Source organism: Vidua chalybeata, chromosome 14, assembly GCF_026979565.1.
Source record: "Vidua chalybeata isolate OUT-0048 chromosome 14, bVidCha1 merged haplotype, whole genome shotgun sequence".
NCBI classification, from domain to species: domain Eukaryota; kingdom Metazoa; phylum Chordata; class Aves; order Passeriformes; family Viduidae; genus Vidua; species Vidua chalybeata.
The window spans coordinates 13398999-13426582 of record NC_071543.1 but is presented as its reverse complement, the minus strand read 5'-3'; the positions used below and the strand labels follow the sequence as shown (position 1 = coordinate 13426582).

The following is a 27584-nucleotide window of genomic DNA, read 5'->3' as shown; positions in this document are numbered from 1 at the left end:
AATAGCTCATGGGGAACAGCCCACTTTTGTATTCCAGTAAGTCCAAGTGAAAGTAAACCCAGCAAAATTTATACATGATTTTACTTTTTGTCCAGTAAACTGCAAGACCATTCTGTTTCCTTTTAATATCAGTCTCAGGTGTGTTTTATTTATTATACTCGCTTGTATTCTTCTCTAGGTTTACTCTCTTCAGAATTTCAAGTCTCCTTTATGGTAAAATAAATCTAATATTCTGATACTTCTGAAGGCATAGGATTGGTTTAAATCCAGATTAAGACAATTCATTTTATTCTGTAGAACACAGGTTCATTTAATCTCAGGGTCTCATTTTCCTTACATATAACACAAAAACACTGGCTTCTCATGTTTCAATAACAAAAAGTTATATTGCAGTTACTGATGTGTCAGGCAGTTGGCAGGTGTGCAAGGGAGGGTTTGAGTCCAAATTATTATAAATACAGTACTGTATTTATGAAGTTTTAAACCTTTTTTAGGGAAAAAAAAAAAAAAAACACCAGATTTTGCAGATATCCCACTGTGGTCATGTGAAAGTCTGCCCAAAGAGATTGCAGCTGAAGGATGTGCTGTGAAATCAGCCTAGCTATGGTCCTTCTCAAAAAAAGTTATGAGAGCCCATCTCTTTGAACCTGATTCTGTTCTTCCTTACAGTGGTGCAGACTTAGTGATTAACTGTAACTGAGACAGAAATCTGACTTTTTGAGTCAAATTCTAGGATAGCTTGTGTATCTAAGCTCCACAGAGCTTGGCTCTTCACTTTCCAGGAATTTATTTAATGCTCAGAAATGGAGGAAGAACATTTCACTGGCAATATCTGCTATACTGAGAACTAGCTTCACCTTTCAAAATTATCAGATTAATTTCATATTGTACTATTTTATATAATATCTAGTGTTTGACTTAACTGCCTTGTGTGTAGAGTGATTTGGAATGAAGTGATTTGGAATGAAAGTGAGTGTTATAAAAAAGTAGATGTCTGGTAATGAAAATCTGATGTGATTTTGGTGAGTGGCTTCCCTGTGTTTGTCCTCAGCTAAGAACATTTCATGTATTTCAGCTCTGCCTCTAAAGTAACCATAGTTCAAGGCATTAATATTTCATGAGGCATAAACGGTTCCCCTTTAGGAAAAGTAAAAGCAGTTTTTCCTGTTTGTGAAATTTCCACATTGCCAAGAACAAGAAAGCTTTTGAAACACTATCTTTGCTGCTTGCAGAGCTTCACTGCCTTATAGGGTCTGAATCCCCTGGATTCACGCTGGGGGCGGGCTGGGAATGCTGGCTTTTCCTCCTTCTGGGTGATTCTAGGAGGCCTGCAAATGATGTCATGGTACATTTTAGGCTACAATAACAGGAAATCATCAAGTGTTTACACTGGCAGACTGGGCTGTGATGTGATTTTCCTCCTCTTCCTCTCTGCCCCCCCCACCCACCTCGCCCCTGCCATTGACTTCCTTGATATATCTGCTTCCTCTGATTAAAATACTACAAGGTGGCAACACTGAAGGAGGAAAAAGGGAAGTGGGGGAGGGAGACAGAAAGGCATATTTTAAAAAAGGATTATTCCCCACAAATCACTGACAGAGAGCACAGTCCTCCCTCTCTGGCCCTGCACATTCTGTGTTAGTGCAGTGGCTCAGAAACACGTCAGAAACTGGCCTGCTGAGGAACTGCAGGATGGACCGCTCCCAGCTGAGACATGAAAAAGAAACTCTCCCCTCCTAGCACAGATGAGTCACAGAAAATATCTCCCTGGCAAAGTTTTCTTTCTTGCTGCACAGGCACATCTAAAAATATATGCCATGGGTTGATGGATTTCAAGGAGGAGAAGGCGACATTTTCAGGGCTTGGGTCAGAGCAAGGATGTGAGTGACTTTTATCCAGAGACTGTATCACTATCTGTAGCAAACATCAGCTTTCAGTTTCAGTTTCAGAGGCGAGGGAGGGTGCTAGGGTTCAGGTCCTGCTTGTACCAGTGATAGACAGTATGAATGTTAGACATCGTGTCCTTTCCAACCTGTTAATACAAAGGCAAGGAGGAGGAAGATGTAAAGTGGTATCCAGAAGACAAGGGATTCCAATGAGGTAAAACAGACTAATTAGCTCCAGGGTAGTTCATGTTTCCATGACTGTACAGGACCTGGCATTAGCTCAGTTCATAGAGCATGGTGCTAACAACAACAAGGTGGTGTGTTTGAGCCTCAATGGGCCATTCACTTTGGAGTTGGACACAATGATCCTTGTGGGTCCCCTCCAACTCAGAATATTCTGATTCTGTGATACACTTCCAGCTCATTGCTGTTGCACTGGGTTAGCAGAGTGCACACAAGTAGCTCCAAGTTGGAGGAACAGTAAGGAGTACCTGGAAGGGGCTAACTCTAGAGCAGATATCAGCATTTTGCAGGAGCTTATGGAGGATGTCTCATTTACAGCAGTGTGGAATGGAGTGTGAGATGAGAAAGACTGCAAATACTGAAGAAGTTTTCTGAAAATGAAAATGTGTAAAAGAAGTACACACCAGGGGTCTCATTGCCCTGAGCTGGAGGACCATGACTGCAAGAATGATCATCTCCCAGCTGACCCTAAAATTGTGCAGGATCTGCAGCTCCAGATGGATTTCCACAAATCTAAGGGGCCTGATGGGATTCAACCAAGAATTCTCAAAGAGCTGCTGATGTCATTGCAAAGCCCCTCTCGATGATTTTTGCGTGTCTTGGGAATTTGGAGAGGTCCCAGCTGACTGGAAGCTATGAACATTGTCCTGATTTTCAAGAAAAGCAAGTAGGAGGACCCTGGAAACTGCAGGCTGGTCAGTCTCACTTCAGTGTCCATTAAAATCATGGAAGATATTCTGGGAGGTATTGAAAAACACCTGAGGGACAATGCAGGCATCAGTCACAAGCAGGATGGCTTCATGAGGGAAGTCTTGATTGTCAAACATGCTTCCTTCTATGACAGAGTAACCCACCTAGTTGATCTAGGAAAGACAACTGATCTAATATTTTTGGACTTCAGCAAAGCTTTTGATACTGTCTCTCACAGTATCCTGCTGGATAAAATGTCCAACACACAGCTGAATAACCATGTTATGAGATGGGTGAGCAGCTGGCTCACAGGTTGGGCACAAAGAGTTGGAGTGAATGGGGTAGCACCAGGCTGCAGACCTGTCACTGGTGGGGTTCCACAGTGCTCCCTCCTTGGCCCAGTTCACTTCAAGATTAACAAGTTGCATGCAGGACTTGAAGGAATACTAAGTAACCTTGCCAATGATACTAAATTGTGAGCAGCTGTTGACTCCCTCTAAGGCAGGCAGGCCCTGCAGAGAGTCCTGGACAAATGAGAGAAGTGGGCAATTACCAACTCTATGAGTTTAACAAGGGCCAGATTCTGTACTGGACAGAGCAAGCCTGGCTGTATGTACAGACTGGGGAACAAGAGGCTGGAGAGCAGTGCCATAGGAAAGGGACCTGGGCATCCTGGACAATGGCAAGTTGAATCTGAGTCAGCAGTGCCCTGGCAGCCAAGAAGGCCAACCATGTCCTGGGGGGCATCAGGCACAACATCACCAGATGGGCATGGGAGGGATTGTCCTGCTCTGCTCTGCACTGGCACTGGAACACTTGAATACTGTGTGCAGTTTTGGGCACCACAATATTAAAAAGAGATTAATTTGTTAGAGAGGGTCCAAAGGAGGACCACAGGATGGGAGGATCTGGAGGGGAAGCCTTATGAAGAGTGGCTGAGGCCACTTCGTTTGTTCAGCCTGGAGAAGAGGAGATTGAGGGGAGACCTCACTGTGGTCTTCAATATCTTCACGAGGGGAAGTGGACAGGCAGGTGCTGATCTCTTCACTCTCATGACCAGTGACAGGACATAAGGAAATGGCATGGAGCTGAGTCAGGGGAAGTCTAGGTGGATATCAAGAAAACGCTTTTTATCCAGAGGGTGCTTGAGCTCTGGAACAGACTCCCTGGGGGAATGGTCACAGCACCAAGGCTGTCTGAGTTCAAGAGTCATTTGAACAATGCTCTCAGGCACATGTTGGGATTCTTGGGGATGATCCTGTGCAGGGCCAGGAGTTAGAATCAATGAGCCTTCAGGGTCCTTTCCAACTCAGCATACTCTATGATTCTATGATTCTGTAAATCTAGACAGAAATAAGGTAGGAAGGGAGAGAGTAACAATAATTTTATTTATGTTGTCTATTTTTTCTCCATTTATGCAACATCAGCAACACTGACAGTTTCAATTATGCTGAGAAATCTCCCAAATGGAGATGAGCCTGAGACACTCACTAAAGTGAAACTATTAGGATATGGAAAGTCTTTCTCAGAGTACCATGGCTATGTTCAGTGCATTTAGAAATTGCAGGTTTACAGTTCATAAAGCTCAAGAACAGGCAGACAGGAAACCTTTTAGAAAAAAAATACAGTCAGAGAGACTTACACCTTGCATCTGTGATGCAACTGTAAAGTGCAATTTACAGCAGTTAGCAGAAGGAACAAGAACCATGAAGATGTGATTTCACCACTCCAAGTTACTCAAATAGTTATCTATGGTTAGTGACAAGCTGATACAAACTGCATTAAAACCACGGGTGCTTTGGCTTCATCATTATTACAAATGATATTATTACCTGAGGCATCTAATCAGGGCTGTGAGAGAAAGACCATCACAGCAATGCTCACACATTTATTATCTGCCAGCAGCAGTCTACCCTGGTCCAGAATAAATAGGAAGCTTTTGCTCCAACCAGGTAGCTGGGATCTTAAGCCCACTAAAATAGGTGTTTCACTCCCAGACACACCCAAAATGAAGCACAATCTCACATGCTTTGCTGAATGAGGTGTTGAGGCTTTCCTCTCTTTAGTAATCCCAAAGATAAATTGTAAGGGTTCACCCACTGGTAAATTGTGCAGACCAATCAGCTCACCTTCGGGAATCAGTATAAAGATGAAGTCCTGTGCAAACCAATTATTATTATCAAATATACCTCCAAGGCATGTATCAACTATACCTCCAATGTGAAAGGAGAGAATTGTTCACTCTGTCACAAACTTTTTAACAGACAAAAAGCAATAACCTAAATCTACGACCTGATCTATGCTATGAAGCCATACTGGCTGCCAAGAACTAAATGAATAGATATAGATATGATTATTAATCCTAATAACATAGAAGGCACAGAGGGTCAACTTTGTGCAAGGCTAGGGTGGGGGAAAGATATTCACTTCATATTTTCCTCCTAAATAAATGGTGGGATGGAGATTTGTTTCAAAGAAAGCCAAGGTAGCAGTAGATTAAAACCAACCTCACTACATCATCTCTGTCTCCTTAGATAGTGACACAGGTGGTATCACTGAGAATGACTTCTGCAGTTTGGCAGCCAGGACGGAGGGTGGCCTTCGGTGAGGATTCTGAGACTCACTCCTCACCAGTTGCCTCCAGAGCTCCTCTGCAGGCAGAGGTAAGCTGGAAGAAGGATACACAGAATGTTATGTGGGAAAGATTTGGCCTTACTGCAATCAGCTGTTTTTCCAGGCACAATCTTCAGGCTGAAAACAGGTTTGTTCAACATGTGGTAGCATCAGAGTGGTTAGAAGCTGCCTGGCCACAGCAAGTGGACAGACCCTCCCATACACGCACTCTCCCATCACTCAGTCACTAAGGATTTTCCATCACTTCTTTGCAAACATTGTGGAGCCAGAATGAAAACCTGTTTGGACAACTACAGTGACATCAAATCTAAATGTATCCAGAAGAGCAAAGCTACAATTGCACAGAAACAGTAAAAGGCAGAAATACCTGGAAGGGGCACTACTTGCACCTCAGTGAGCAAACACTTTGAAACACGAATGTCTTGAGGGTGCTCCTTCTTGAGTCCCAAGGAACATCCAGATTTGGGAACTTTAATTCACATCCAGCATATGTCAAATGCATTTGCTTTCTGTGAGTCAGAGCCTGGGGCTCACCAGGCTCTGCCTTCACCATCCAAAACTGAATTTCCCTGTGCTGCTGAGTCACACTGGCGACTGACAGGCTGTGCAGATAGGCTCTGCAGATGCAGGCTGAAAGATTGTGTGAGTGTGCTGCACCAAACTTTACATTTTCCATACCCTGAGGGCCCAGGAAAGTCATTGCCTGCACTGGCACAACAAGTTTTCACCAGTCATGGTGCTGGCAGTACTCAGGGTGGGTAAGAATATGGATTATTTGTCTGAAAGTGCCCTGAGTGTCAGTGGCCCCTCTCATCCATTTCATGGCTACAGTAACTCTGACAATACTATCCCTTCTGTGAGCAGTATCCACCTCTGTCCTAGCATTTGTAGGGAAAAACAGAAGCAGCGGATCAGGTCTGGCTCTTCCCACAATGAAACATTTGACTAAGAGATTTCTTGAAGGGACTTAAAGCTTTTTTCTTCCAGCCTGGGACAGGTTGGTTCTAATAAATGCACTATGTTCAAAGCACAGGAAGCACAGATGGAGTTAACATGGCTAAAATCACTGGAAATCCCAGCCCACTGAATGTGGACAATATTAAGAAAACAGAAGAGAGGGACAGGAGTACTGAACTTCTAATTGCTTTCAGGATGTCACTAGCTGGGAAGCAAGTAGGAGGTAATATTATTTAACAGTGATGAATGGCCACAGTGAGCAGTCCTTTACCTCAGTTCAAATCCTGCTCACCTCACAAGCTCTGCAGCTGTGCTGGAAGTCACAAGATCAAATTGCACCATCCAATTTGGTGGCACTCTGTGGCAAAAGGGGTATGGAGATGGAGCTGCAAATCAATGCAAGAAAAGGATGTGGGACACAGCACAGTTAGCTACCTTGGCCAGGCTTCCACTTGCAACAGTAGCAAAGTACCTCATTTTGTGCAGTTACACCTCAAAATCTCATTTGAGCAAGAAAGCTGATAGCCAGTATAGCTCATTTTGTCTTGCTGCAGAAGGCTTAATTCTCCCTCTAGAATTCTCCCTCTAGAAGACAATGCTAGTCTGGAAGAGCTTGGCTGGCATGGGAAGGCACAAAACTCACTTCTTTAGAAACCTAGATAGGAAATCAAGCTCACAAGGAAGCGCCAAAGGCTCTAAGGGTCTAGCAGACACCTCATGACCATTAATTTATTTAGCATGCTGAGCATCAGAAGCAGCTTAGTCCTTAACCCACTGTGAGAAAATTTGTGTTAAATATGTTATTTTTAAGTTCAAGAGGATGGAGTTTTGGAATAGGGTAAGAAAAAAAAAAAAAAAACCAAAAACATTGAGGGTGAACGTAGCAAACCAGGAAAACAGTGACTTCTAAGCACAAAGTGTAGACATGGTTGGTTAAGGAAACCACACAGCTAAAAATCACATTTAGGGACCCAATGCAATCCATTTTTATGCCATTGCCTTCATGTACTCCTAGCTTGGATATCAAGGAAAAGCTTTTCACCCAGAGGGTGGCTGAGCACTGGAACAGGCTCTCCAGGGCAGTGGTCACAGCACCAGGCCTGTCTGAGCTCAAGATGCATTTGGACAAGGATCTCAGGAGTTGGATCCAGTGATCCTTGTGGGTCCCTTCCAACTCCCTGCATTCTGTAATTCTGTAATTACCAGCCCCCCAGCAGGGCCAAAGGAGCCAGTCAAAAGCACAGACAAGCCTAAGCCCCTTCCTTTCCTGGGCTGCACTGGAGTCATCAAGGAACCACACCACAAACTGCTGTCACAATGCGTAATACCAGCAGGTGCTTTTCCCTTCTCCTTCACTGAAGCAAAATGCCTCATAATGCTCCTCTTGTTGGGGAAACATTCAACTAAGAGACTCTGTGAGACACAAGTGTGGTCTAGGGAAGTGAAGGGCTCACCTTCTTGGCAAAGCCATGTTGCCAAGCACAGGCCCCATTTCTCCATCACTTCTGTGCTGTATGAAGCTGTGATGATGTTTTCCAGTACAAGCAACTCCTCATGCTTCCACACTGGGGAGTGCTGGGAACATGAAAAAGGAGGGGGAGCTGTATTTATTCCATGCTGATTCACAGGTCAGTTCAAGTTAGCAGGAATGGTCAGCATGCATGAAGTAATTTTTTGCTGAGAAACCCTAAGCTGTTTTGCAAGAATATGTTATTTTTATTGATACTTTCATTACAGGAGGCAAAAGTGCTCTTTGTCACATGGTTTAGTGTCATATGATAATCCTGCAAGGAGCAGGGAGTTGGACTTGATGATCTTTGTGGATCCCTTCTAACTTGAGACATTCTTTGGTTCTATGAAAAGCGAGGATTTTTTCACTTTCTAACCAATAAAGATGGAAAGATTTTCATGAGCTAAAAATGCCTCATTACATCTTTCTTATTTTGGACATTACTTCTGTATCAATGCACTATTGTATCTTCATGTTAAACATGTAAATGTTTCTCTTGTTTTGTCTTTATTACAACCAAATGGTTTTACTCAATCAAAATGTCTCCTTGTGGTCTTACCAAAGTGACTGCTTCCCTCTGGATGTGACGGGTGATCACTGGTCTGTGTGACCCTGGCAAACAGTCACTGGATGTGGTGCAAATCGGGGTCTGCAGATTCCCTCCTCATCAGCACGGCTTTGCCTCACGATGAGGAGCCTTGGCTGAGTCTGGGTGCCAGCTCTGGGTGTGCCCTGAGCACATCTCACCCGGTGGGGCCGGGCTGATGAGGACCCTGCTCCAGCAGTTTTGGTTTCATGCTCAGGTTCTGGCTCACTGAGTGACCTGCCACTGGACCCCACTGCATCTGAGATATCCAGTTTCTGAGTCTTTATTCTGACTCAAAATAAAAACATATTACCAACTACCATTGCCTCTCAAACGTCTCATGTGCTTTGTGCCTGAAATGTTTGCAGTGTTTTTTCTTTCACTTGCACTGGAATAGAGGGAAGTTACCTCATGTTTCAAGAAAAACAAAGCAACCTTAAAATGCTATTGTGAACAGAAAAATAATAGATACAGATAAAACTTAATCAAAACTGAAAAAAAATACAACCTTAATGAAATTTAAAAACTTAAACCTTATTGTATACTGAGTTTTTTACTTCCTAAACAAAATAATCTTAGCACATCATCCTGCTATATAAAAAAGGGATGTTGGGCATTTTATAACTCAAAAACTTCAGTCATTTCAGAATTAACCATATGTAACAAGACTATCCAATTAAAAGGGGAATATTCCTAATTTATATTTATGCCTCAAGAAAGTAAATTACATTAAAATGGTATTGAGTAGTATAGATTATGTACTTATTTTTGAAAAAAAAAAAAACAACCAAAAAACCACCCCATGTAGATATTTTGGCTAGCAGTGTTACATAAAAATCAAGAACTGGTGAAGGGCCATGAGGGGAACCTGGATGAGCAGGGCTGAGGTCACTTGGTCTCAGCCTGGAGGAGACTGAGGGGAAATCTCATCAATTTACAAGTTCCTCATGAGGAGAAGAGGAGGAGCAGGGCTGATCTCTTCCCTTTGGTGACCAGGGACAGGACCTAAGGGAATGGCCTGACATTGAGTTAGGGGAGGTTTAGGTTGGAGATCAGAAAAAAGTTCCTCACCAAGAAGTGAGCTTGCCCCGCTTTGGGTACTCTGTGCTGTTTTGGGCATCCAAAGGAGGGCCAGGAGCAAGGGGAGAGGCCTGGAGGGGAAGCCTTAGAGGAGTGGCTGAGGTCACTTGGTTTGTTCAGCCTGGAGGAGACTGAGGTCAGACCTCATTGTGTTCTTCAACATCTTCACGAGGGGAAGTGGAGGGGCAGGTACCAATCTCCTCACTCTCGTGACCAGTGACTCAAGGAAATTGCATGAAGCCGAGTCAGGGGACGTTTAGGTTTGTTATTAAGAAAAGACTTTTCACCCAGAGGGTGGTTGAGCCCTGGAACAGGCTCCCCAGGGAAGCGGTCACAGCACCAAGGCTGACAAAGCTCAAGAAGCGTTTGGACAACATTATGGGGCACATGGTGTGGCTGTTGGCGATGGCCCTGGGCTTTCTCTCAAGGCTTCCCTCGCTCTGATTCAGGACACACCTCGCCGTGCCTCAGCTCCCCGCACGCACAAGGAGAGAACGCGCCTGTTCCGCGCTGCTCCCGAGCCCCGGGGGCCGCAGCGGACGCCGCCGCCACCCCCGCCGCACCCCTGCAGCAGCCGCGGGGCCGGGCCCGCCTCAGGCGGCCGCACCCACAGCGAGCGGCGGGCGCGGGAAGCGGAAGCGGCGCGGGCAGGGCAGGGCAGGGCAGGGCAGGGCGGCGCGGCCCGCGGGGAGGCGGAGCGAGGAGCGGCATGGCGGCCCGCGCGGGCCCGGCCTGGTGCCGCGGGCGGCCGAAGCCGCTGCGGACGGTGGTGGCGTGGAGGGGCCGGGCGGAGTGGGACCAGGTGATGGTGGGGCTGTACTGCGGGGACAGCCGGCTGCAGCAGGACGCGCTGGACCGCGTCTCGGCATGGAAGAGCCGGTACGGGCCGCGCGCCGCGGGCGGGGAGCGCGATGCGGCTCTCGGGGCCGCCCCTCTGTCCCTGGAGCCGCTCTGTGCCCTCGGCCCCGGCTGTGCCCGGCGCTCGCGGTCCTGGGCCCGGGGGCCGCCGAGCAGCCGAGCGCAGCTCCCCACCGGAGCAGCTCCGCGGCCGGGCTGTGTGGGCAGGCCGGCGGTGCAGCCGGGCGGGCGGCCCCGTCTTGCGGGGCTCCTTCTTCATTGCGGGAGGCTCCGGGTGCGTAGCTTATGCCGAGGGCACGGTGGTCCCCTGGGAGCAGGGGAGGCAGAAACCCTGCATGCCCGCAACTTCACGGGCTGATTTCTCGAGGCAGTGAGCATACCCAAGGCCCTAAATTGCCTCTGCTGCATCCGTACACAAGACCCGCCTAGGTGAAGCATCTTGTCTGTGTGCTTGGCATATCAGTGAATATTAATTTAACTTGTGCTTAGGAGTAACCGTGTAACCACTCTGTTCCAATAGAAGCCTTCTGGAAAGAGCCTTTGATGCTGTCACAGCATACCATTTCTTATGTACCACAGAGCACAAAATGTAGGGGGAAAATTGCCCTTTTTACAGGGTGAGTGTATTTGTGTGAGCCTGCTCACCTGGTTTTCCTTTGCCTCTAGGTACGGTCCAAAAATGCCTCTTGCAGTGGACTGCACAGCAGAACTGATTCGCTGTAAGGTCCTCGATTCATCTGGCAGATTGAAATCACACGAGCTCATCCTCTCTTATGGGCTGGCTCTTGTAAGGTAAGGGCTCTCAAGGCCCTTGTGCTTTGAGAGAAAAACCTGAACAGATGTTATTATCCCACTGTCTGAGTTGACTTTGCATCTCTGGGACCACAGGGTTGTATAGTACATGGGGAGTTTCTCTCTGGAGTTCCAAGTTTCTCTGCAGCTCTTGATAGTAATTTATTTTTTTCTGTAACCTGCATGCAGATTTGTCAACTTGATCACAGAAAGGAAACAGAAGATGGTCAGCATTCCTCTGAGACAATTAGCAAGAGAGGTAACTATTTAATAAGAGTTGCTTCATCATTTACAGATTATTAACAACACTGAGTGGATGAAATTGTGGGGAGTCATTCTTTTGTTACCAAAATAACAGATATAGATGCTTGTTTATTCCAGCTGCAAAGCTTTAAACAGGTTTATTGCAACTGGATCTAAACCTTTGTTCTTTGAAGTCACAATGACAGTAACAAAAGCTGATGATCATTAAAGGTTTTTGAATCACATGTGATCAAAAGTCTTGATTTACATGTGTGTAGTTCCACTTGACATACTGTCACACATTTTGCTTTCTTGGCAACTGAGATAGGAAAAAGAGCTTAATCTTTGTAAATCCTAGTCTTTGACAAGCAAGGCTGTATGTAAAAACCACTCACATTTGCAGGTGTTTTCATCTTGTGTCTATTTCTTCAGGTGAGCTTTTCCACTCGTGTGGGGGAGGAAAGGTTCAAGCTGTAATTGTAGTAGCAGGACCAACTTGAGTCCTTTTACTGCCAGCTGCACTGAACATCATACCTGGGACTGAATAAGTTTTGACAGTGAAGGACAGACAGTATTTGAGACTCTTCTGTATATATTTGGGCCCCTGTGTGAGAATGATGAATTGATTTTTTTTTTCTCCTGAGTTTTTGAGAAAAGTTCTGCTTCTCGCTTTTTAAAACTGATCAAGCTTAAAAGCAAAGGTCTTGCATAGTTAAAGGTAGTTGTCCTCAAGAAAGTTGCAAAAAACTGCATGCAAATTACTGTGTAAATTTCAGTGTTATATATGATATTATTTGTATCTTTGATATATAGTTATCCAGAATGTCTCACCCATTGAAATATAATTTAACTACTTCTCAGTTACATTAAATTACATGTAACACCTCTGTCTAAAAAGAAATCTCTCCTTGCATGAAACACTGAAGGACTTGAACTGTAAAATGCAAGTTTGTATGGATCCTAGGCCACAGGAGGAGTGGCTTCATGGCCCACTCTTGAAGTGGGATGCAGGGGAAGCACAGCACAGGAGTGGCTAGGAAGGTGCTGTTCCCACCCGGTGGAGGCTCTCTGCAGCTGTGCAGGGCTGCCTGCAGGTGTGTGGGCTGATGCAGTGGGAGCAGAGGGGTCAGGTGTTGGCTGTTGTTGCAGGTGGACATCCCCGTGTGGGTCGTGGACCTCCGTCACGAGCTGACGCACGGGAAGCTGCCGCGGCTGGCCCTGTGCCGCAAGGGTGAGTGCCACCAGCGGCTGGTGTTGGGAGGGGTGGCCTGAGGCACACTTGGGGTGGCAGTGCCAGAGCTGCAGGCCCTGAGGGGAGCACCCTGCCTCCATTTTGGGGTCTGCAGGACAGGCAGGGATAGCTGAGCTGTGTCCGGTGGTTCCTCACAGGGCAAATGTTCAGAGGCTTTCTCCTATCCCCGAAAAAATTACTCGAAACAACAACAGCTGGTTGGAACAGTTTGGTGCTTTTGCTTCTTTGCAGCACAGGAAGTTCGTCTTGGGGAAATAGGTAAAAGCTTTTCCTGATGGTTTAGTGATACCTAACACTCTTAAAAAATCCCATTTAGGGAGAAATGTGGATACTGCAAGCCTGAGTGAGTGACCAGCTCATAGCATTTGAAGAGACTCCTGGAAATCTTGGGTTAAGGCTTGAGAATCCAGTTAAATAATCTTCAGCATGGTCCTTAGATTGAATTGAGAAAATGCTGATGAAACTAAAGGCATTTTCTTTCCATTCTATTTAATGTATGCATAGTGTAGTCCCTGCACAAAAAAAAAAGTATATTATTGTTGTGGATGCTGTGTTGACCATGATGATACTAAAGTGATACTGACTCATTTTCTCATCAGAATGCCACTGCAGGGATCTAGTTGCTGCTTAAATTTGACCTAGCTTGAGCAAGGTGCAGTGCCATAACAGTGTCCAATCTTCCCCCCCCCCAAAAAAAAAATGATGGGTAGTTGCAATGCCTGTGATACTGCATTGGGATTTTTTTCTGTCTTGTTTTTTTTTCTGGAGGTTAGTTTTGGTTTGGGTTTTGGGGGTTTTGTATGTTTGTTTGTTTGAGTTTTTTTAACTCATTCATGTTTTCATTAATGGAGTTTTTTGTGTTTTCAGGGTTCATAATTGGTTAATAGCATTTACTTTCATAATACAAGTTAGCAATATGCCACCTACTATTTTTTGCCATAACAAATCCTCACTGAGAAGATGTTTTCTCTTCTCTGTTAGGTTGTGATGTTGTGCTGGACTGGCTACGAAAGATGTATTGGAGCCGTCAGCTGGGCAATAACTTGTGTGAAGAAGATGAGGATGAGGAAGAAGAGCAGGAAGAGGTGGAAGCAAATGCAGATTTGGACGATGATGCATGGGAGATTCAAACCCCGCAGCATGAGGCCTGTCAGAAACACAAGGAATTCCATGGTAGGTGTTCCTAGAACAGCAACTAATCTAGGAATATGTTTTTGAGCTGTCTGGGTTTATCCAACTTACCCATCTTTGGCTACTGTTAGTGATAAAATATGGAAATTGTGGTTCAACCCCACTTGAGAAAATTCATGTTGCTGGAAAAGTCTGGGAGTTTTGGGAGCCTTCAGTGCATTGTCTCAACAGAATTGCTGGCTTCATTTGACTGATGCCTTCTTTGAGTGTATATGTAGCAAAATTAAGCAACTTCCTTAGATGCAAATTTCACTTACACAGTTGATCTTCTGCTTAAATTATATATTTATGTTTATTTCTAGAAAAAGTCAGAGATGTTTTGATATCTTACAAGAACGAGCAATTCCGGGTAAGTGCACTCTGATAATCAGCATTTCCATTAATTCTCTTTTCTTTCTTGGCCAATATGTTTTCTCTTCCTTGTTGCTTTAGTTAGTTCCATGCTCAGGTCTGTCTGCTAGTGTTGTCATACATGGCTTGCCAAAGGAAAACTTTGCACCAGAGGACAAGCAATTTGAGCTGTGACAGTTCCAGTGCGGGCACTTCGTTCAGGTTTATAAAGGAGATCTGTGCTTATTGGAGATTCCAAGAAAGGAGAACATTTGTGAACTTTTTCAGGTGCTGGTGATGAAATACACGTGGCACGTGCATCTTCTTGTCATAGCAGTAATGTCTTTGTCATGGGAGTATATTTTCTGTTAATGCTTGAATTTTTCCTTCACTCAGGTTATGCAGACTATGCCGTCTGTTTCAAAGTCTCGAGAATTGTGGTCTGATTCCTCTTCAGAATTGGACTGGATTTTGGCTCAGATCAAAGACCTGATGCAGGAAAACAGGTATGTCTCTGATAAAGAGCTGAGGTGAAAGGTATGGTGCTGAACTGGGCTGTAGACCTATTAAATTGCCTTTTCACAGTGTCCTGTAGCTGATCATGGAGAAAACAATTAGTGGATTTCCTCAACATCTTTGAGGACTGAGTTGTTGATGTGTGCTAATGAGCAGTGGTCCTTGTGCCAGATGGTCTCCAAGGTGTTGTCCCAGACTTAGTGATGCTGGCCCCAAGGCATGCAGCATCTTCAGTGTCTTCAAAAGCTCCCAAAAAAAGCTGCCAGGGTTGAGCTTTTCAAAGCTCAACTCTGTAGAGATTTTGATTTCACAGTAACCTTTGGAATTCTTCAAAACTGCAGGGCAATACTTGGCATTTTCTATATTTTTAATCTTTCTATTATTACAGAGCCTCGAGGACCTAGTGTTTTGAGACTTCCTTATTACCACATAAATTTGCATGGAGATCTTGACCTGCTTTGAGAAATCTAGCTGGTGTAACTGCAGAGGGGAGAGAGTATCATGTTACAGATAAGAGCTGTAACTCCTGATGTTTTGAATATAAATATATATGTCATACAGTAACAGCATTACCAGGTCTCTTGCTCAAACAAAAAATTCTCCATTCCCTCCTCACAGTTCCATGTGTTTGGCAGTCAAACTTGTTTCAGAAGAACTGGTGCAGGTGGTGTTTTGATACATAAAGGAATAAGTGGCAGTAATAAGTCTTTCTGCTCTAGGGCAGCAGTGGCTGAAGTTCTTCTCAGTGATGGCTTTCTCATCCCAAAGATGGATTGTCTGAAGATGCTAAATATCAAGTATGAAGGTGAGTGTTTTATGCATCACCCAAGTAGAAAATGCATAGCTAGTGTTATGACCAAGTTTGTTCTTCTTTTCTCATTATATTGAAATCTCTAATTGGCTGCATATTTTTTGTATATCTAGGTCCTTAAACATCTTTTGCCCTGTTCTCCAGAATCCCTTTTGGCCATGCTTAGCTACAGCTTTTGCATAAATCTCTTGGGATGGAAGGATAGCTCTTCAGCACTGAATATCTAGCCAAAATATCTTTGAAAACTTGCATCTCTGCCCTTTTCTGCAATAGTTGCTGATTTCAGGAACCCACACTAGTTTCTCTTCTACACTGAAGATTTGAAGCAAATCAAAGTGGATGGGGTTTTTTGAGCCTCATTCACCAGCTGCATCTTAGTTCCAAGCTGCTGCCCATATGTGTGGAGTTGCATTTGTTGTTTGCAAGAGAACTAGGCATCTAGAGGGAATGAAAATAAATCAATTCCCTATTTCACAGCCAAAGAACTTTCCAAGAAAGATTCTCACATTTCCATGACTATGTAACTGTAGAAAAATTTAAAGGCTTTTAGATTTTATATTGCTTTGCTCAATGAACCTTCTCTTTGCAGTATATTTTTTAGATAGAATAGCTCTTAATTATGTGTGAAATAAGCTGAAACTGGAAAGCGATTAACAAAACAGATCTCCCTGTGTTAATAATTTCCTTGTGTTAATTATCAAATTGCTACTTATTTTACTTGCCTAGTATAAGAAAAATGATAGTTTCAGGTTCATTGAGGACCTCAGGAAATATCCTGGAATCAGTGATCTGAGAACAAACCTCTTTAGTTTGGAGCAAGTGTCACACCCGTATTTCATAAAAAATTACAGAGCACCGTTTTCTGGCTTCTCTGATTAGTTTTTTTTCCTTCTTATTGCAGCAAATAAAGAGGTATGGCAATTCAAAATTCCCCCAGCATTTTACTGCTTCTGGCAGCCTTTGCTGTCAGGCCTCCTTTCACGAAGTTTTACACAGATCCTAATGGAGAAAATGTTTATAGAGTTGAAGGAATGTTCTGACTCTTCAGAGCTCCGGCCTCAGTTCTTGATCAACTGGATTTCTGAGTTGCTGACTGGCATTGCCAAAGTAAACGCTGGTGAGTGTGTCTGAATTTCTGTGTTTAAAAAAGCATAAGAGTTTCTTCTGTACTAGTGTAAAGCTATACTAGTAAAGTGGTGGGACCTTTATGTATAAAGTGCAGTAGCCTAATTAGTACATTTTGTCATGTGAACATAAAGCTTTTTTATTGTTGCATTTCTTGGACTTTTCACCTGCAGCTTGTGCATGTCATGTATTTCTTAGCAAAAAATTGAAGTTGTTATTGATAAGTTGGCTGCAGCCTCCTCAAGATAGGAAAAGCGAATCTCTCATAGGAAGATCAAGCCATTGAGTGGTAATTTCTCCAGACATCAATACTTGTAGGAAATAACATCCTTATATGCTCTCTGCTACTGTTACACGTGGTGTGTTATGAGATCCCTGTTCTGAGTTCTTTTCCCCCTTAACAGAAGCCTGCCTTTATAAGATACTAAATAGTGGTGCTATCCTTTATTGATCCTATCACAGGATTTTTATGCCTTCCAAACTTACACAGAAATAATAAGTAATATTTTGTTTTCAGTTCCTGACTCTTTAGAACTGTTAAAATTGGCAGACTGTATGTTTCATTCCAGAGATGGGCACTGAAGGGCCTTAATTATTCAGAGTGTCACAGGTTTCTGCTAACAGGGTTTTTATACTGTGACATCATGTAGCCTTGCAGAGGTTTGCACCCCTTAATTTTGGTGCCTCTTCTGTCCTCTCCTGGTCTGGCTCCAGAGATTTTGCTCCGGTCTGCACAAAGATTTTGGCAGTATTTCAGGCAGTCATAGGTGCTTTCAGTCAGTGCTGAGCATATCTATGATGTTCCAAGATCCCTGAATGCTGCTGGTTCCCAGCTGTTAAATCTACTGTTTGCAGAGCTATCTGGAATGATACTGGGTCCCAGATGCAGTACACTGCATTTATTTGGGATAATACTGTTCAAACACATCTTGTGGCTTTCCTGTCTGTTGTGACATGCACAGGGCCAGCTTGGGAATGTCTGCACTGCTTTGTGGTCAGGTCTGGTGGAGCTACCTGAGCTGTCCATGCGTTGTCAAGTCCTTTGTAACAACCTTGGCGTTGTATTTGGTTGGTACATCTGGTCGTGCACTTGGGTTAAAATGACAGCTTATTTGAGGCTGGGTTCCAGTAAAAATGCAGAGGGATGAAGGGTATATTTTTGATGAGTTTTGAGCACCCTGTTGTTTTCATTATTTTCTTTGAAGGGAAGAAAAGACAACAGTGTAACAAGCAGGCGTCTGTGAAGGAGCTGTTCCTCCATAAAGTTCCTTTGCAGTGGATAAGACTGACTGACAGTTGCTTGCAAGCTCCCTGCTGGGCAACCCCACATCTTCTTCAGCTGTAAGTTTGGTGCTGTGACCTAGAAAAGGAACAGCAAAAAGTGCTCTGTAACAGCTTTGGTTCCCTGGTGATATGCTGAGTTATAGCTGCATTCCCTTGCCTTTCTTTGCATCTTGTAGAAATTCTAACAGGTGCATATAAAGCCACGCTTGCTGCTATTCACATCCCCATTGATTACACGAAAAGAGAGGGAAAAGAATTTTAAAGGATTCCACCTTTCAAATGAAAGCAGAGGTTATCTGGGGAGGTATTTGAAGAAGCAAAGTGACTTGGTAGAGATGTGACCTTATTCAGGTGATAGGAATTTACCACAGCTCCTAAGTTCTGTACATGAAAACAGTAAAGCAGTAATTCAGTTAGAAGTATCCCAAGTTCTTCATTTTAATCACAGAGGATTCCAGCATCCATTGACCAGGGAATAATCAGATTTTACCTGTTAGATGAGTTATGTGAGCCAGCTGTCCTGGAGAAAACAAACACTTAAAAGCAAAAAAGACTCCAGATGAAGATTTCTCGACTCTTTTTAAACTTTTCCATTGCCCTTTTCCCTCTCTAGGATCCTCACAATCATGAGACCTCGCTTGCCACGTTCTTCTCGGAAGAACCTTCTGTATCTTGCTTCCATTTACACAGAAGGAGGTGCCCCTCTGTCCAGTCCAGGCCTCTCTTCAGATGGCAGTGAACAGCCAATTTATACTATAGAGAGCTTACAGTGGAGAGCCAGGCAAGAAAATCAGGTTAAAAACCAAGGGCAGACTGTAGAGAAACAAGAAGATGTGCCAGAGACAGACAATGGTGTAGAGGAAGTGGAAGAGGAGGAAGAAGAGATGGTGATTGAAGCAAATGCTTTGGAAGGACTTGCTCATTCTGGTACCATGGTGGCCATTGCTGAGAAGAGGGCAGCACTGCAAGGGTCTGCCTGGCAGATCACTGCAGGTAAAAAGTGACTCTAAGACAGTCTTCATCACTGACAAATGTTAATTGAAATGCAAACACATCTCAGCCCTTTGGAAGCACAATTAAATTGTGCTTCAAAGTCATCTAAATGCCAAATTACTGAAAAATGTGGGTTTTCCAGTGTTTTGTTTATGTTTAGGAGTCATTTCACTTAAGCTCGTAAAATACTGTGAGTGTGTTTTCCAGGAGCATGCTATTACTATCTTATTTATTTTTTTATTAGGCTTTTCCAAACTATTTAAAATTTCAGTGTATGCAGCTGATGGGGCAGCATATATGCCAGCTGAGAGTGGTGAAGAAAATATGGATATTTCTTGAACTTCTTGTTTGTCAGACTTGAAGGGTCTGACTTGGGGGTATTTGAAAGCACAGTTTGTGAACCGAAGTTCCATGCTCTGGGAAAATGGTTGTTATGACATGGTGGCAAACAAAAGAAAGGAGCAAGACAGGGTTTTAGAAGGAATATACAGTATATCCAGTGTTTTGTTAGCTTTGTTACAGTAGCTGTACTTTGTCATTGGGGTTGGAGGTCTCTGTAGCTAAGAATTTTGGATGAGTCATGGAGGGACTCAGACACAGGAGGAGGAAGTTGGTGGCGAGGAGTTGGAGTCAAAATGACATTTAAAGGGAAAAAAAAAAGCAGCCACTAGAAGACTGAACTCTTGTACTTCATTCAATGGGAAATTTTCTCAAGTAAAAAAAGGAAAAAAAGAGACATCTTAGGTATGCTGATGTGAACAGCTTGTTAGAACTGGATGTTTTGAGAACAGAAGCAAAATTGTCCTCTGCTTCTGTGCCATTGGTGCAGATCATTTGCTGAATGGCTGAGTTGCCATTCGGGGGCAGAATTTGTGGACTTGGGGAGGGTGATCTTGTGTTCCAAAAATCTCTCTGGGAAACTCAGACTTCTTGGTTTTGTACTGTTTTTATCTAGATGAAATACGATGGAAAGACTTTCCTCTTGGGAAACTCCCAGGGCAGACAGATGACCCTGATGGTCTCATGTTGGGTAATTATTCTATGATGTCCCTGCTTGATCAGCCAGTGAGGGATGAGTGGAAGCCTCTCAATACAAAGTGAGTAATGATGTGGGTGGGACTTTGTCCCAGAACCATGAAATGCATTTCTCTCCCTGTGCCATGTGAAAATTAGGGCTGAGATTTCCTTTTAACTTCCCTTTAAATACTTTGACCCAAATATCTACTCTTGTCTCTAAACCTAGCCCTAATAGTATCCTTGGAGGATGCCATCTTCTAATATTGCTATCTTCACTCCTCCTGCTCTTTTTTAATAGAAACCATTCCAAGGTTTATGAAATACTGCTCTTCACCAGGTATCAACACAGTCCCAGAAGGCTTGAAAATTGAAGTTTCTATTAGCTGGGGCTTTGCTCTTCGATATGGTGGCAGTGCTCAGTGACCTTTTAGAGCTGTAGCTAGTAATTTAGAGCTGCAGATCTGACCTCAGTAAAGAAACACAAATTGTCCTGGAAATAACGGGGGCATTCTATAAAGCTTTAGTCAGATCACCTTTGTTACTAAATGAAGCTCATTGGGGATGTTTTAATAGGGTCATTATTTCACACTTTGAAGTCATAGGAACTTGAATACTGTAAGCTGTCAAACCAGTTTCATCACATACATAGAAACCCATCTCCTATTATTTTAATCCGAGAAATGCTTCAGAATGTAAATTAATTGTAGTTATTTTCCTTAACACTTGATTGGACAACCTTCTAATCACTGATTCTTTTCTGTGGTTGGTGGGCCCAATCTAGTAGCAATGTGAAGAACTGAGAATCATGCAGCCTGGGGTATTTCACTGAAGAAATCTTGCACATGTTCATATTTTCACATATTCAGAGTTGTGTTCAGATTCCAAGCTTCCAGTTTCAAATCTGAGAAGAGAAGGAATTCAGTCTTCTCCATACTCTTGGTCATCCTCCCTGGCATCAAATTATTGACCTTCCCTTATCAGTAACATTCTGTTCCCTTGGAGGAAGGTGCCCTAGACTGCATTTTGAAATATGACTTAGTCATGGTGAGAGCTGATGGTATATTAATTGCAGGCTAAAAAGCTACAAGCCAGATTTGTAAATTTCAGGCTGGTTTTTGAACAGTGTAATGTGTCAAGCAACTCATATTACTAGAAAATACTTGTGTAGAAAATGAGAAGACATACCAGCCCAAAAGTAACATGTGTTTCTGCATCTCTTTGTGTGGGGAAAGGGGCAGACAGTTTGTTCCACTCAGATTACAGCCTGGCAGGATGCCAAGCAAAAAAAAAAATCTTAGAAAAAACATGAGGAAAACCTGTTGCTACCACAAATAGAAAGGAGCAGAAACTAATTTATTCCTGTAACTGTGCCTGGAAACAATCCAGGTTTCATCAGGATGCTACAATGGCAGCTTGTTTGTTATTCTTATTTCCCTTGCATAGCAGCTTGTCCATTTGCCAAAGGACATGTGGTATTAGAAAGGTGGTCTGACTTCCCCAAGGCAGGAGGAAGAAGATTTTCTTGACTGCTTGCATTTTCTTCCATGTAGAGACCTTGTCCTTTGTCTTGTAGCTATGTGGGTTTTTTGCTTCCCCCAACCAAAGGTGTTTGTATGGCCTGGACCTGAAGGTGTGTTTGCTATTTACTTTTTTAGTATTGCCCTCTAAGTTCTCTGTCTGCAGGGAGCTGTTCTACCAGGCTCATGAAGGGAGGTACTAAAGGATGGTATGAGAGATAATGAAAACTTGATGATTTACTTTGAAAATATCCGTAAGGTGCTTGGAAAATACATCTGCAGCATAGGCAGTGGGACACACCCTTTCTAAAAGCAATGCGCTTCTTTGTCTTTCTGCACTACCTTCCTCCCAGAAGATTGTGTCCATTTTTTGGTGGGTTTTCTGGTGTATGCTGCACATGTGTATTGTCAAAGTTCATGTTTAGTGTTTCTGAGGCAATCTCTGAAGCTTTGAATAGCTGCTGTCATCCTCAGGGAGATGTTTTAGGCTTTTTGATAAGCATATATGCTTTTTTATTGGCTCCCAGTGTCAGTTTTACCTGACAGCAGGAGCAAATTTGGCAAATAATGACTACTTAGAGTTTTCTGATGGTGGGGTTGCTGACATGCTGTTGCTTTAGGGGTTGCATCCTTGAATGTCTCTGTAAGTCCCACGATTCTTCCTAAGGCCATAGAAATGGGTAATAATGTAAGATTTGTAACTTGTGAGAGACTGTTCTCATGTCAGTTGCTTGCTGTGTTAGCCTTTCACCTGAGCTTGTGTTCCTAGTTGCAAAGGACATATGAAGGTTCAGATGAGAATTGTTCTCTGGTTATTTCTGCAGTCATTTCTCCCTCAGAATTGTTCATATCTGATCACCTTTCTTTTGGTTTGTGCCTTGTACCTTTCATGTTTCAGGACTTGAACAAACTGATTAAAAACAAAGAACATTTCAGCAGATAAATGTTTCTGAGCTAAAAACAATAATAAATAAAATAAATAAAAGTGAATAAATAAATAAATAAAAGAAATAAAAGAAATAAAAGAAATAAAAGAAATAAAAGTGCTATCAAAATTACTTTGGTGATGTGAGCTTCCAAACTAGCCCACTGCTAATGTGCTTTATTCTCTTCCTCACAGCTCTGCAGAATTGAATATTCCCATGACAGGAGGATTGTTATGGACACAGAATGACTTCCATAAAATAAAAAGTGGCCTTCAACTTTTCTGAGACAGCAGCAGTTTGCTCTGTGACTTGTATTGCACAAGTTAAGTGGCATGGAAGATCTAGTAATGATGGTGGAAAAATAGTTACTCCAGGAGAAGTTGTTGTTGCTGTGATTTATTGATTTTTACCATGTAAAACCAATGTTTTATAAAGGTCTTGTGTTTTTAGTTGCATGTACAGTAACCATTGTCTTGCTTAACCAGCTGAAGTTTGCCAAATACAGTTAAGAGAACTTTGGAATCCTTCCCTGTTCCTTAACTTTTTCATAAATAAATACAACTGACTGAAGGCAAACCTTGCTCCTGGGTGCTGTTTCTCAGTTTTCACTCTGGAAAGTGTCCTCTGGCCCTCATTAGTGAGACTGTTGATCCATTCTTATTTCATTGATGCTGATTCTGTCCTGGAGGAGTGATTGTGCCAGGATAAGATTGTGCTACAGTTTCCACCTGTCTGCGATTTCACATGAAGCTTCAGGGATCAATCCTAGCAAGAGCATGGCTGAATGCACTGTGATACATAAAAACCTTTGAAATGTTTTTGTCACGATGTTTTTTCAAGTGACAGTCTTGAAGCCACTACTATCTCTTTTTGATTGAGGTGTTTTGCTTCATGTTACTTCTGTTCATGATCTTGCTGATATTCATAACCAGTACTGTGGTGTTTGCTGGGAGCTGCTGTGATTACTGCAGAAAAGGACTGAACAAGTACCTTGCTGAAAAATTGCTGAGAAAAATGGCTTCCAGGTAGTTCTTCTAAATTCAGTTTTCTTTACCTGTATTACAGGTTCTTGGAACTTAAGAGGCTTCTGTGGTTACCTGTCAAAACCCCCAGGAGTTTAGGTGTATATTTATTGCAGGACTCCTCAGTATGAATTTTTTAAAGTGCTTCTGTTAAAGGGTGAAACAAAGGCTTTCTCTGAGTCCTAGTAATTTTTGGGTTTTACTATGCAGAAGGAATCAAAGGAAGGGATACAAAAAGGGACATACAACTTTAGCAGTACATTGCATAGGGTTGAAATGCATGTTTAGAACAGCAGCTTCATGGATGCTTTGGACTCCTCTCAAGTAAAGCCTTAGCTAGATGGCCAGAATGTAAACATTATTTCTTTATTCCTTCTTGTCTAGTTTTTTGTTATTCTGTTCCACTGCAGTTGCTTGTTTCCACACATCCAAAAACAGAACATATGTTGTATATTTCCTTCTATAAAAGCAAGCAGTGCCAATGCAAAAGGAAATAAACTGTCTGTTTTGAGGGATTTTTCATGGAACCCCTTCCCCTTTCAAGTATTTTTAGAAATACTTCTTTTACCCAGTAGTTAATTAGGCTTATTTAGAAAATTCTGAGTGAAAGGGATTTGTTCCTTTATTACTGCATTTAGCTGAGTATGAAATTACTTTAATTACTGTATTTTTTATTGCAAACAAGCATAACAGTTCAAATAGGGATGAGTGGTGCTGGCACATACTGTACCATCTGTAATTTTCTTTACTCCTTGGAGGAAGTGCACTTGGTAAAATCATGTGCTGCTACTACTACCATACCTCGATCAGCTGTAGTTACTGCCTTGTGTATCTGCCATTACTCCACCTAAAGAATCTGGGATTTTTTCAGTCAATCAGCTAAAAAAACCACCAAGAAATAACTTGGACAGACTGCAACAGTTGTTTTGGGCAAAAAAAGCTTTTTGGGGGTCTTGTCTAAAGAGGGTTGAAAAATAAAAAGCTAGAAACAAATAATCCAATGGCTCTCAGTTTTATTAAATAAGCAAAAATTTTTATATATATAAACTATAACATATTTCATATTATTAAATAATTGTGCAAAACATTTACATAGAGCAGGAGGGGACCAGGTGATAACCTATACTTCTTTTAGATTCTTGCAATTATTTTAATACATTTACAAACTTTAAATACAGACCAAAATCAGCAATATTGTATAATGACTCTTCAAAGGCTAACCAAACACTGGCATAAGAATAATTTATGTGATGGTGCAATTGTATTTTTCCAGTTGAAATATTGCAGGAGATACACTTAATGAGGGCTCTGTCACACAAACAAGCAATAGGTACGTCAGAGGAGTGTGAAAGCTGAATGCTCACCACAGAGGTAACTGTGACAGATCTAAAGGCCTGACTGTTACAAGTCCTGGAATACTAATGCTTCAGGTAAACATTTGGCAAGTCAAGATCAAGTAATGTTTCAACTTTGGAACAAAGTTTCACAGAAATGATGCATGTTCCTTCCCCTTAGTGTGGAGTTTTAAAAGTTGCAATAATCGAATGTTCCTGTTTGCGGGGTGATACAGATCAGGTACGCATACATGTCACCAAGTGTTTTTAACTTTATTATTTGAACAAAATGCCAAAATGGGACAAACTGGCATTAGAAGTATGGAGGGGGAAACTCACCTACTTAGAAGTTTTTGGTTTTGTTTGGTTTTTTTTTCAATGAAGCTCCTTCTGCTTGTTCTAAGCAACCATACTCCACACCTATTTTTAACTTTACAGCTAAAACATTTTTACAAAAGCTAAACAGACTCATGCTGGTAAATAAATTACATGCTGCAGCAACTAGAGCAGTGCCCACTTACCACTACAGAGATTTAAGAATACCACATACTGGTTTAACATCCATTTTCACTCATTTTGTCATTAAGACTTACATTATATTTGGGTCAACCAAAAAAACCCAAAGAGATTTATAAAATTTTACAACAATTAAACAGTAATGTTTAATTCTACAAATGAATAAAGCCAACTACTGCAGCTCAATATGACAACAACAGGACTAACAGCAGTGAAATCATGTACAATTTACAATATTACTGACATGTAATTTTTACAAAAAACATGAAATAATTTAGACTGACATCCCACAAAGCATTTGGTTTTTGATTTATGAATTTAAAATTACACACTTTTATGTGACAAATGATGTGAAAGTAATACAGCTGAAGATGAAAGATAAGTAAATCAGAACTCCCAGAGAATGCTCTGGCCCCAGTAAAGCACTAAAATCTACTGCTCAACTCTTATCAATTGCAGTAGTCTGTGATTTTACCTTCACACTTTTTTCCCCCCTCATCTAGAATTGTTTTTTTCATGGATTTTATTAAAATATAGTTTCTAGAACTGTTCTTTTACAGTTTTAAAAACATTTAAATACCATGCTCTAAAAAAGAGCATTTATACAAAGTCTTATATTTACAATATAGACAGTTATGATCAGGTGTTAATAAGATCAACTCTTCCATGTAAGAAGAAATCCAAGCTTATGCGCTAAAGATTAATGAATGTGTCAGTGTTTTGAACTGTCTTGTAAACATATCTGAAAACAGGTGTGGATGACCAAATTATCACTTAAAGTAGTTGATCAGGAAAGACTACATCACATAGAAAAGTTTCATTACCTCTAAGGAGGACTAAACAAGCACAAGATTTGCAGGTTATTTCCACAAGGCTGCACTGCCAATTCTATAACTAAGCATGAGAGATGCCAATAGCTTCTCAGAATAAGACAATTTGCCTTTGAAGTGCCTTAGGGAAATAGTATGCTGGGTTTGTGTTCTCACAGCATTCCCATTGTTTAAAAAGGAATTCTTTCATCAGTAAAACAAAGGTTAGTGAAAATTAAAATGACTGGACAAATCCAACAAAAATGGATATCTCCATAAGCCACCCTGCACTTCATACAGAAATCTCTGTTGAGTTTTCCACATTAGAAAACATCAAAATCACCTACTAATCCTCTCTTAAAATAGCTTATCTTTATAAATGGAGAAAAATGGAACAAACATTTTTCTGCATACAAATATTTAATTCCATGCAAGATGGAAACATGAGTGCACAATAAACTTCATCTCATACCTAAATAATTTATAAATTAATTGGTTAGAATAAAATAGGGTCTATAGCAATTACTGTTACATTTTAAACACATGCAGATGAGTTAACAGCAACATTTTTACATAAAGTTTAGTGCAAGAATGTATCTGCTTAATAAATAGACTGAAGATACCTATGTAATGCTTTGAGGTGTACACACAGTATTTGTGCACATAATAACCTGGTTCTGAAAAGTTGTCCCTGTTTGTCTATAAACTACAAGTGCCCATTTTAAATAAAAAAATCCATAATTATTCATGGGCTACTTCCCTGTGACACATGGTGTCACAAACATTGTGGTGAAAATGTAATACTGAAGTTAATCTAGAGATTATTTTTTTTTATACACAGTTTTTATACAATCAAGAAAAAGAGATACAATTTGTATCAACAAACAAAAGGTCATTTCTGGTTATTTGAGGCATTGCTCTCAGCTGCTTATATCATGCAAGAGAATAAGAATTAATTGCAAATTAAAAATATGAAATGTTTTTGAAAACTGGTCAAGAGTTAAATCTGTTTTCCCCCAGCTATTATAAGTGTCTGAATTGTTTTCCCCACTAAGAGAGTGAATAACCAACTAATTAAAACTTAAGTTATTTGTAAGTACAGAATCACCTTCAAGTTACTTCATTTCAGATACATAATGACATAGTCATTATATACATCACCTGTACCAACACAAGAAAATTTATCCTGTGTGAAATGATACAGTTATCAAATGTCAGTAAATTAACTGTCGTTGCACCCATAATTGTGGTTTCTTGTTGGTTCATTTGGTGGGTTTTTTAATATGACAGAAACCTATTTTGCACATGATAAAGAGCCCACAAGATATTTTGAATCAAACCAACCACTACAGTAACACAAGTGGAGGAAATGATAAACTTTGTTTCTCAGACAAACAGATAACTAGAAAGCAGCATGCAAGCCATTATCAAAACACCAGAAACAACCCTGACTGCAGCCTCA

The 27584-nt window shown here is 41.8% G+C and overlaps 1 protein-coding gene and 1 long non-coding RNA gene across 4 annotated transcripts; one reads left to right on the top strand and one right to left on the bottom strand.

The window, feature by feature from the left end:
• Positions 1-324: 324 nt before the first annotated feature.
• LOC128795297 (uncharacterized) lies at positions 325-7952 on the bottom strand. The gene is made up of 3 exons (XR_008433475.1): positions 7865-7952; positions 5327-5487; positions 325-1328 (listed from the first exon to the last, which is right to left on the bottom strand). It is a non-coding gene; the product is annotated as an uncharacterized LOC128795297 (long non-coding RNA).
• Positions 7953-10293: 2341 nt separating this feature from the next.
• Positions 10294-23017, top strand: LAS1L (LAS1 like ribosome biogenesis factor). Of its 3 annotated transcripts, none has more exons than XM_053955784.1 (13): positions 10294-10465; positions 11111-11236; positions 11426-11495; positions 12629-12710; positions 13713-13904; positions 14225-14271; positions 14649-14758; positions 15488-15573; positions 16481-16696; positions 17910-18045; positions 18602-18981; positions 19937-20078; positions 22636-23017. In XM_053955784.1, exons 1-13 carry the CDS (start codon positions 10296-10298, stop codon positions 22724-22726), a joined length of 1848 nt encoding a protein of 615 aa, XP_053811759.1. In that variant the 5' UTR covers positions 10294-10295; the 3' UTR covers positions 22727-23017. The 3 variants fall into 3 exon arrangements, with proteins under 3 accessions (XP_053811759.1, XP_053811761.1, XP_053811760.1); XM_053955786.1 differs by having other exon boundaries at positions 10371-10388; XM_053955785.1 differs by lacking the exon at positions 10294-10465 and adding an exon at positions 10657-10718.
• The last annotated feature ends 4567 nt before the right edge of the window (positions 23018-27584 follow it).

Bases quoted from the DNA above. Each gene is read 5' to 3' on its own strand.
- LAS1L (XM_053955784.1), top strand. From the start codon at position 10,296: ATGGCGGCCCGCGCGGGCCCGGCCTGGTGCCGCGGGCGGCCGAAGCCG. The intron at 10,466-11,110 runs GTACGGGCCGCG...CTTTGCCTCTAG, and splicing joins GTCTCGGCATGGAAGAGCCG to GTACGGTCCAAAAATGCCTC. The intron at 11,496-12,628 runs GTAACTATTTAA...CTGTTGTTGCAG, and splicing joins TGAGACAATTAGCAAGAGAG to GTGGACATCCCCGTGTGGGT.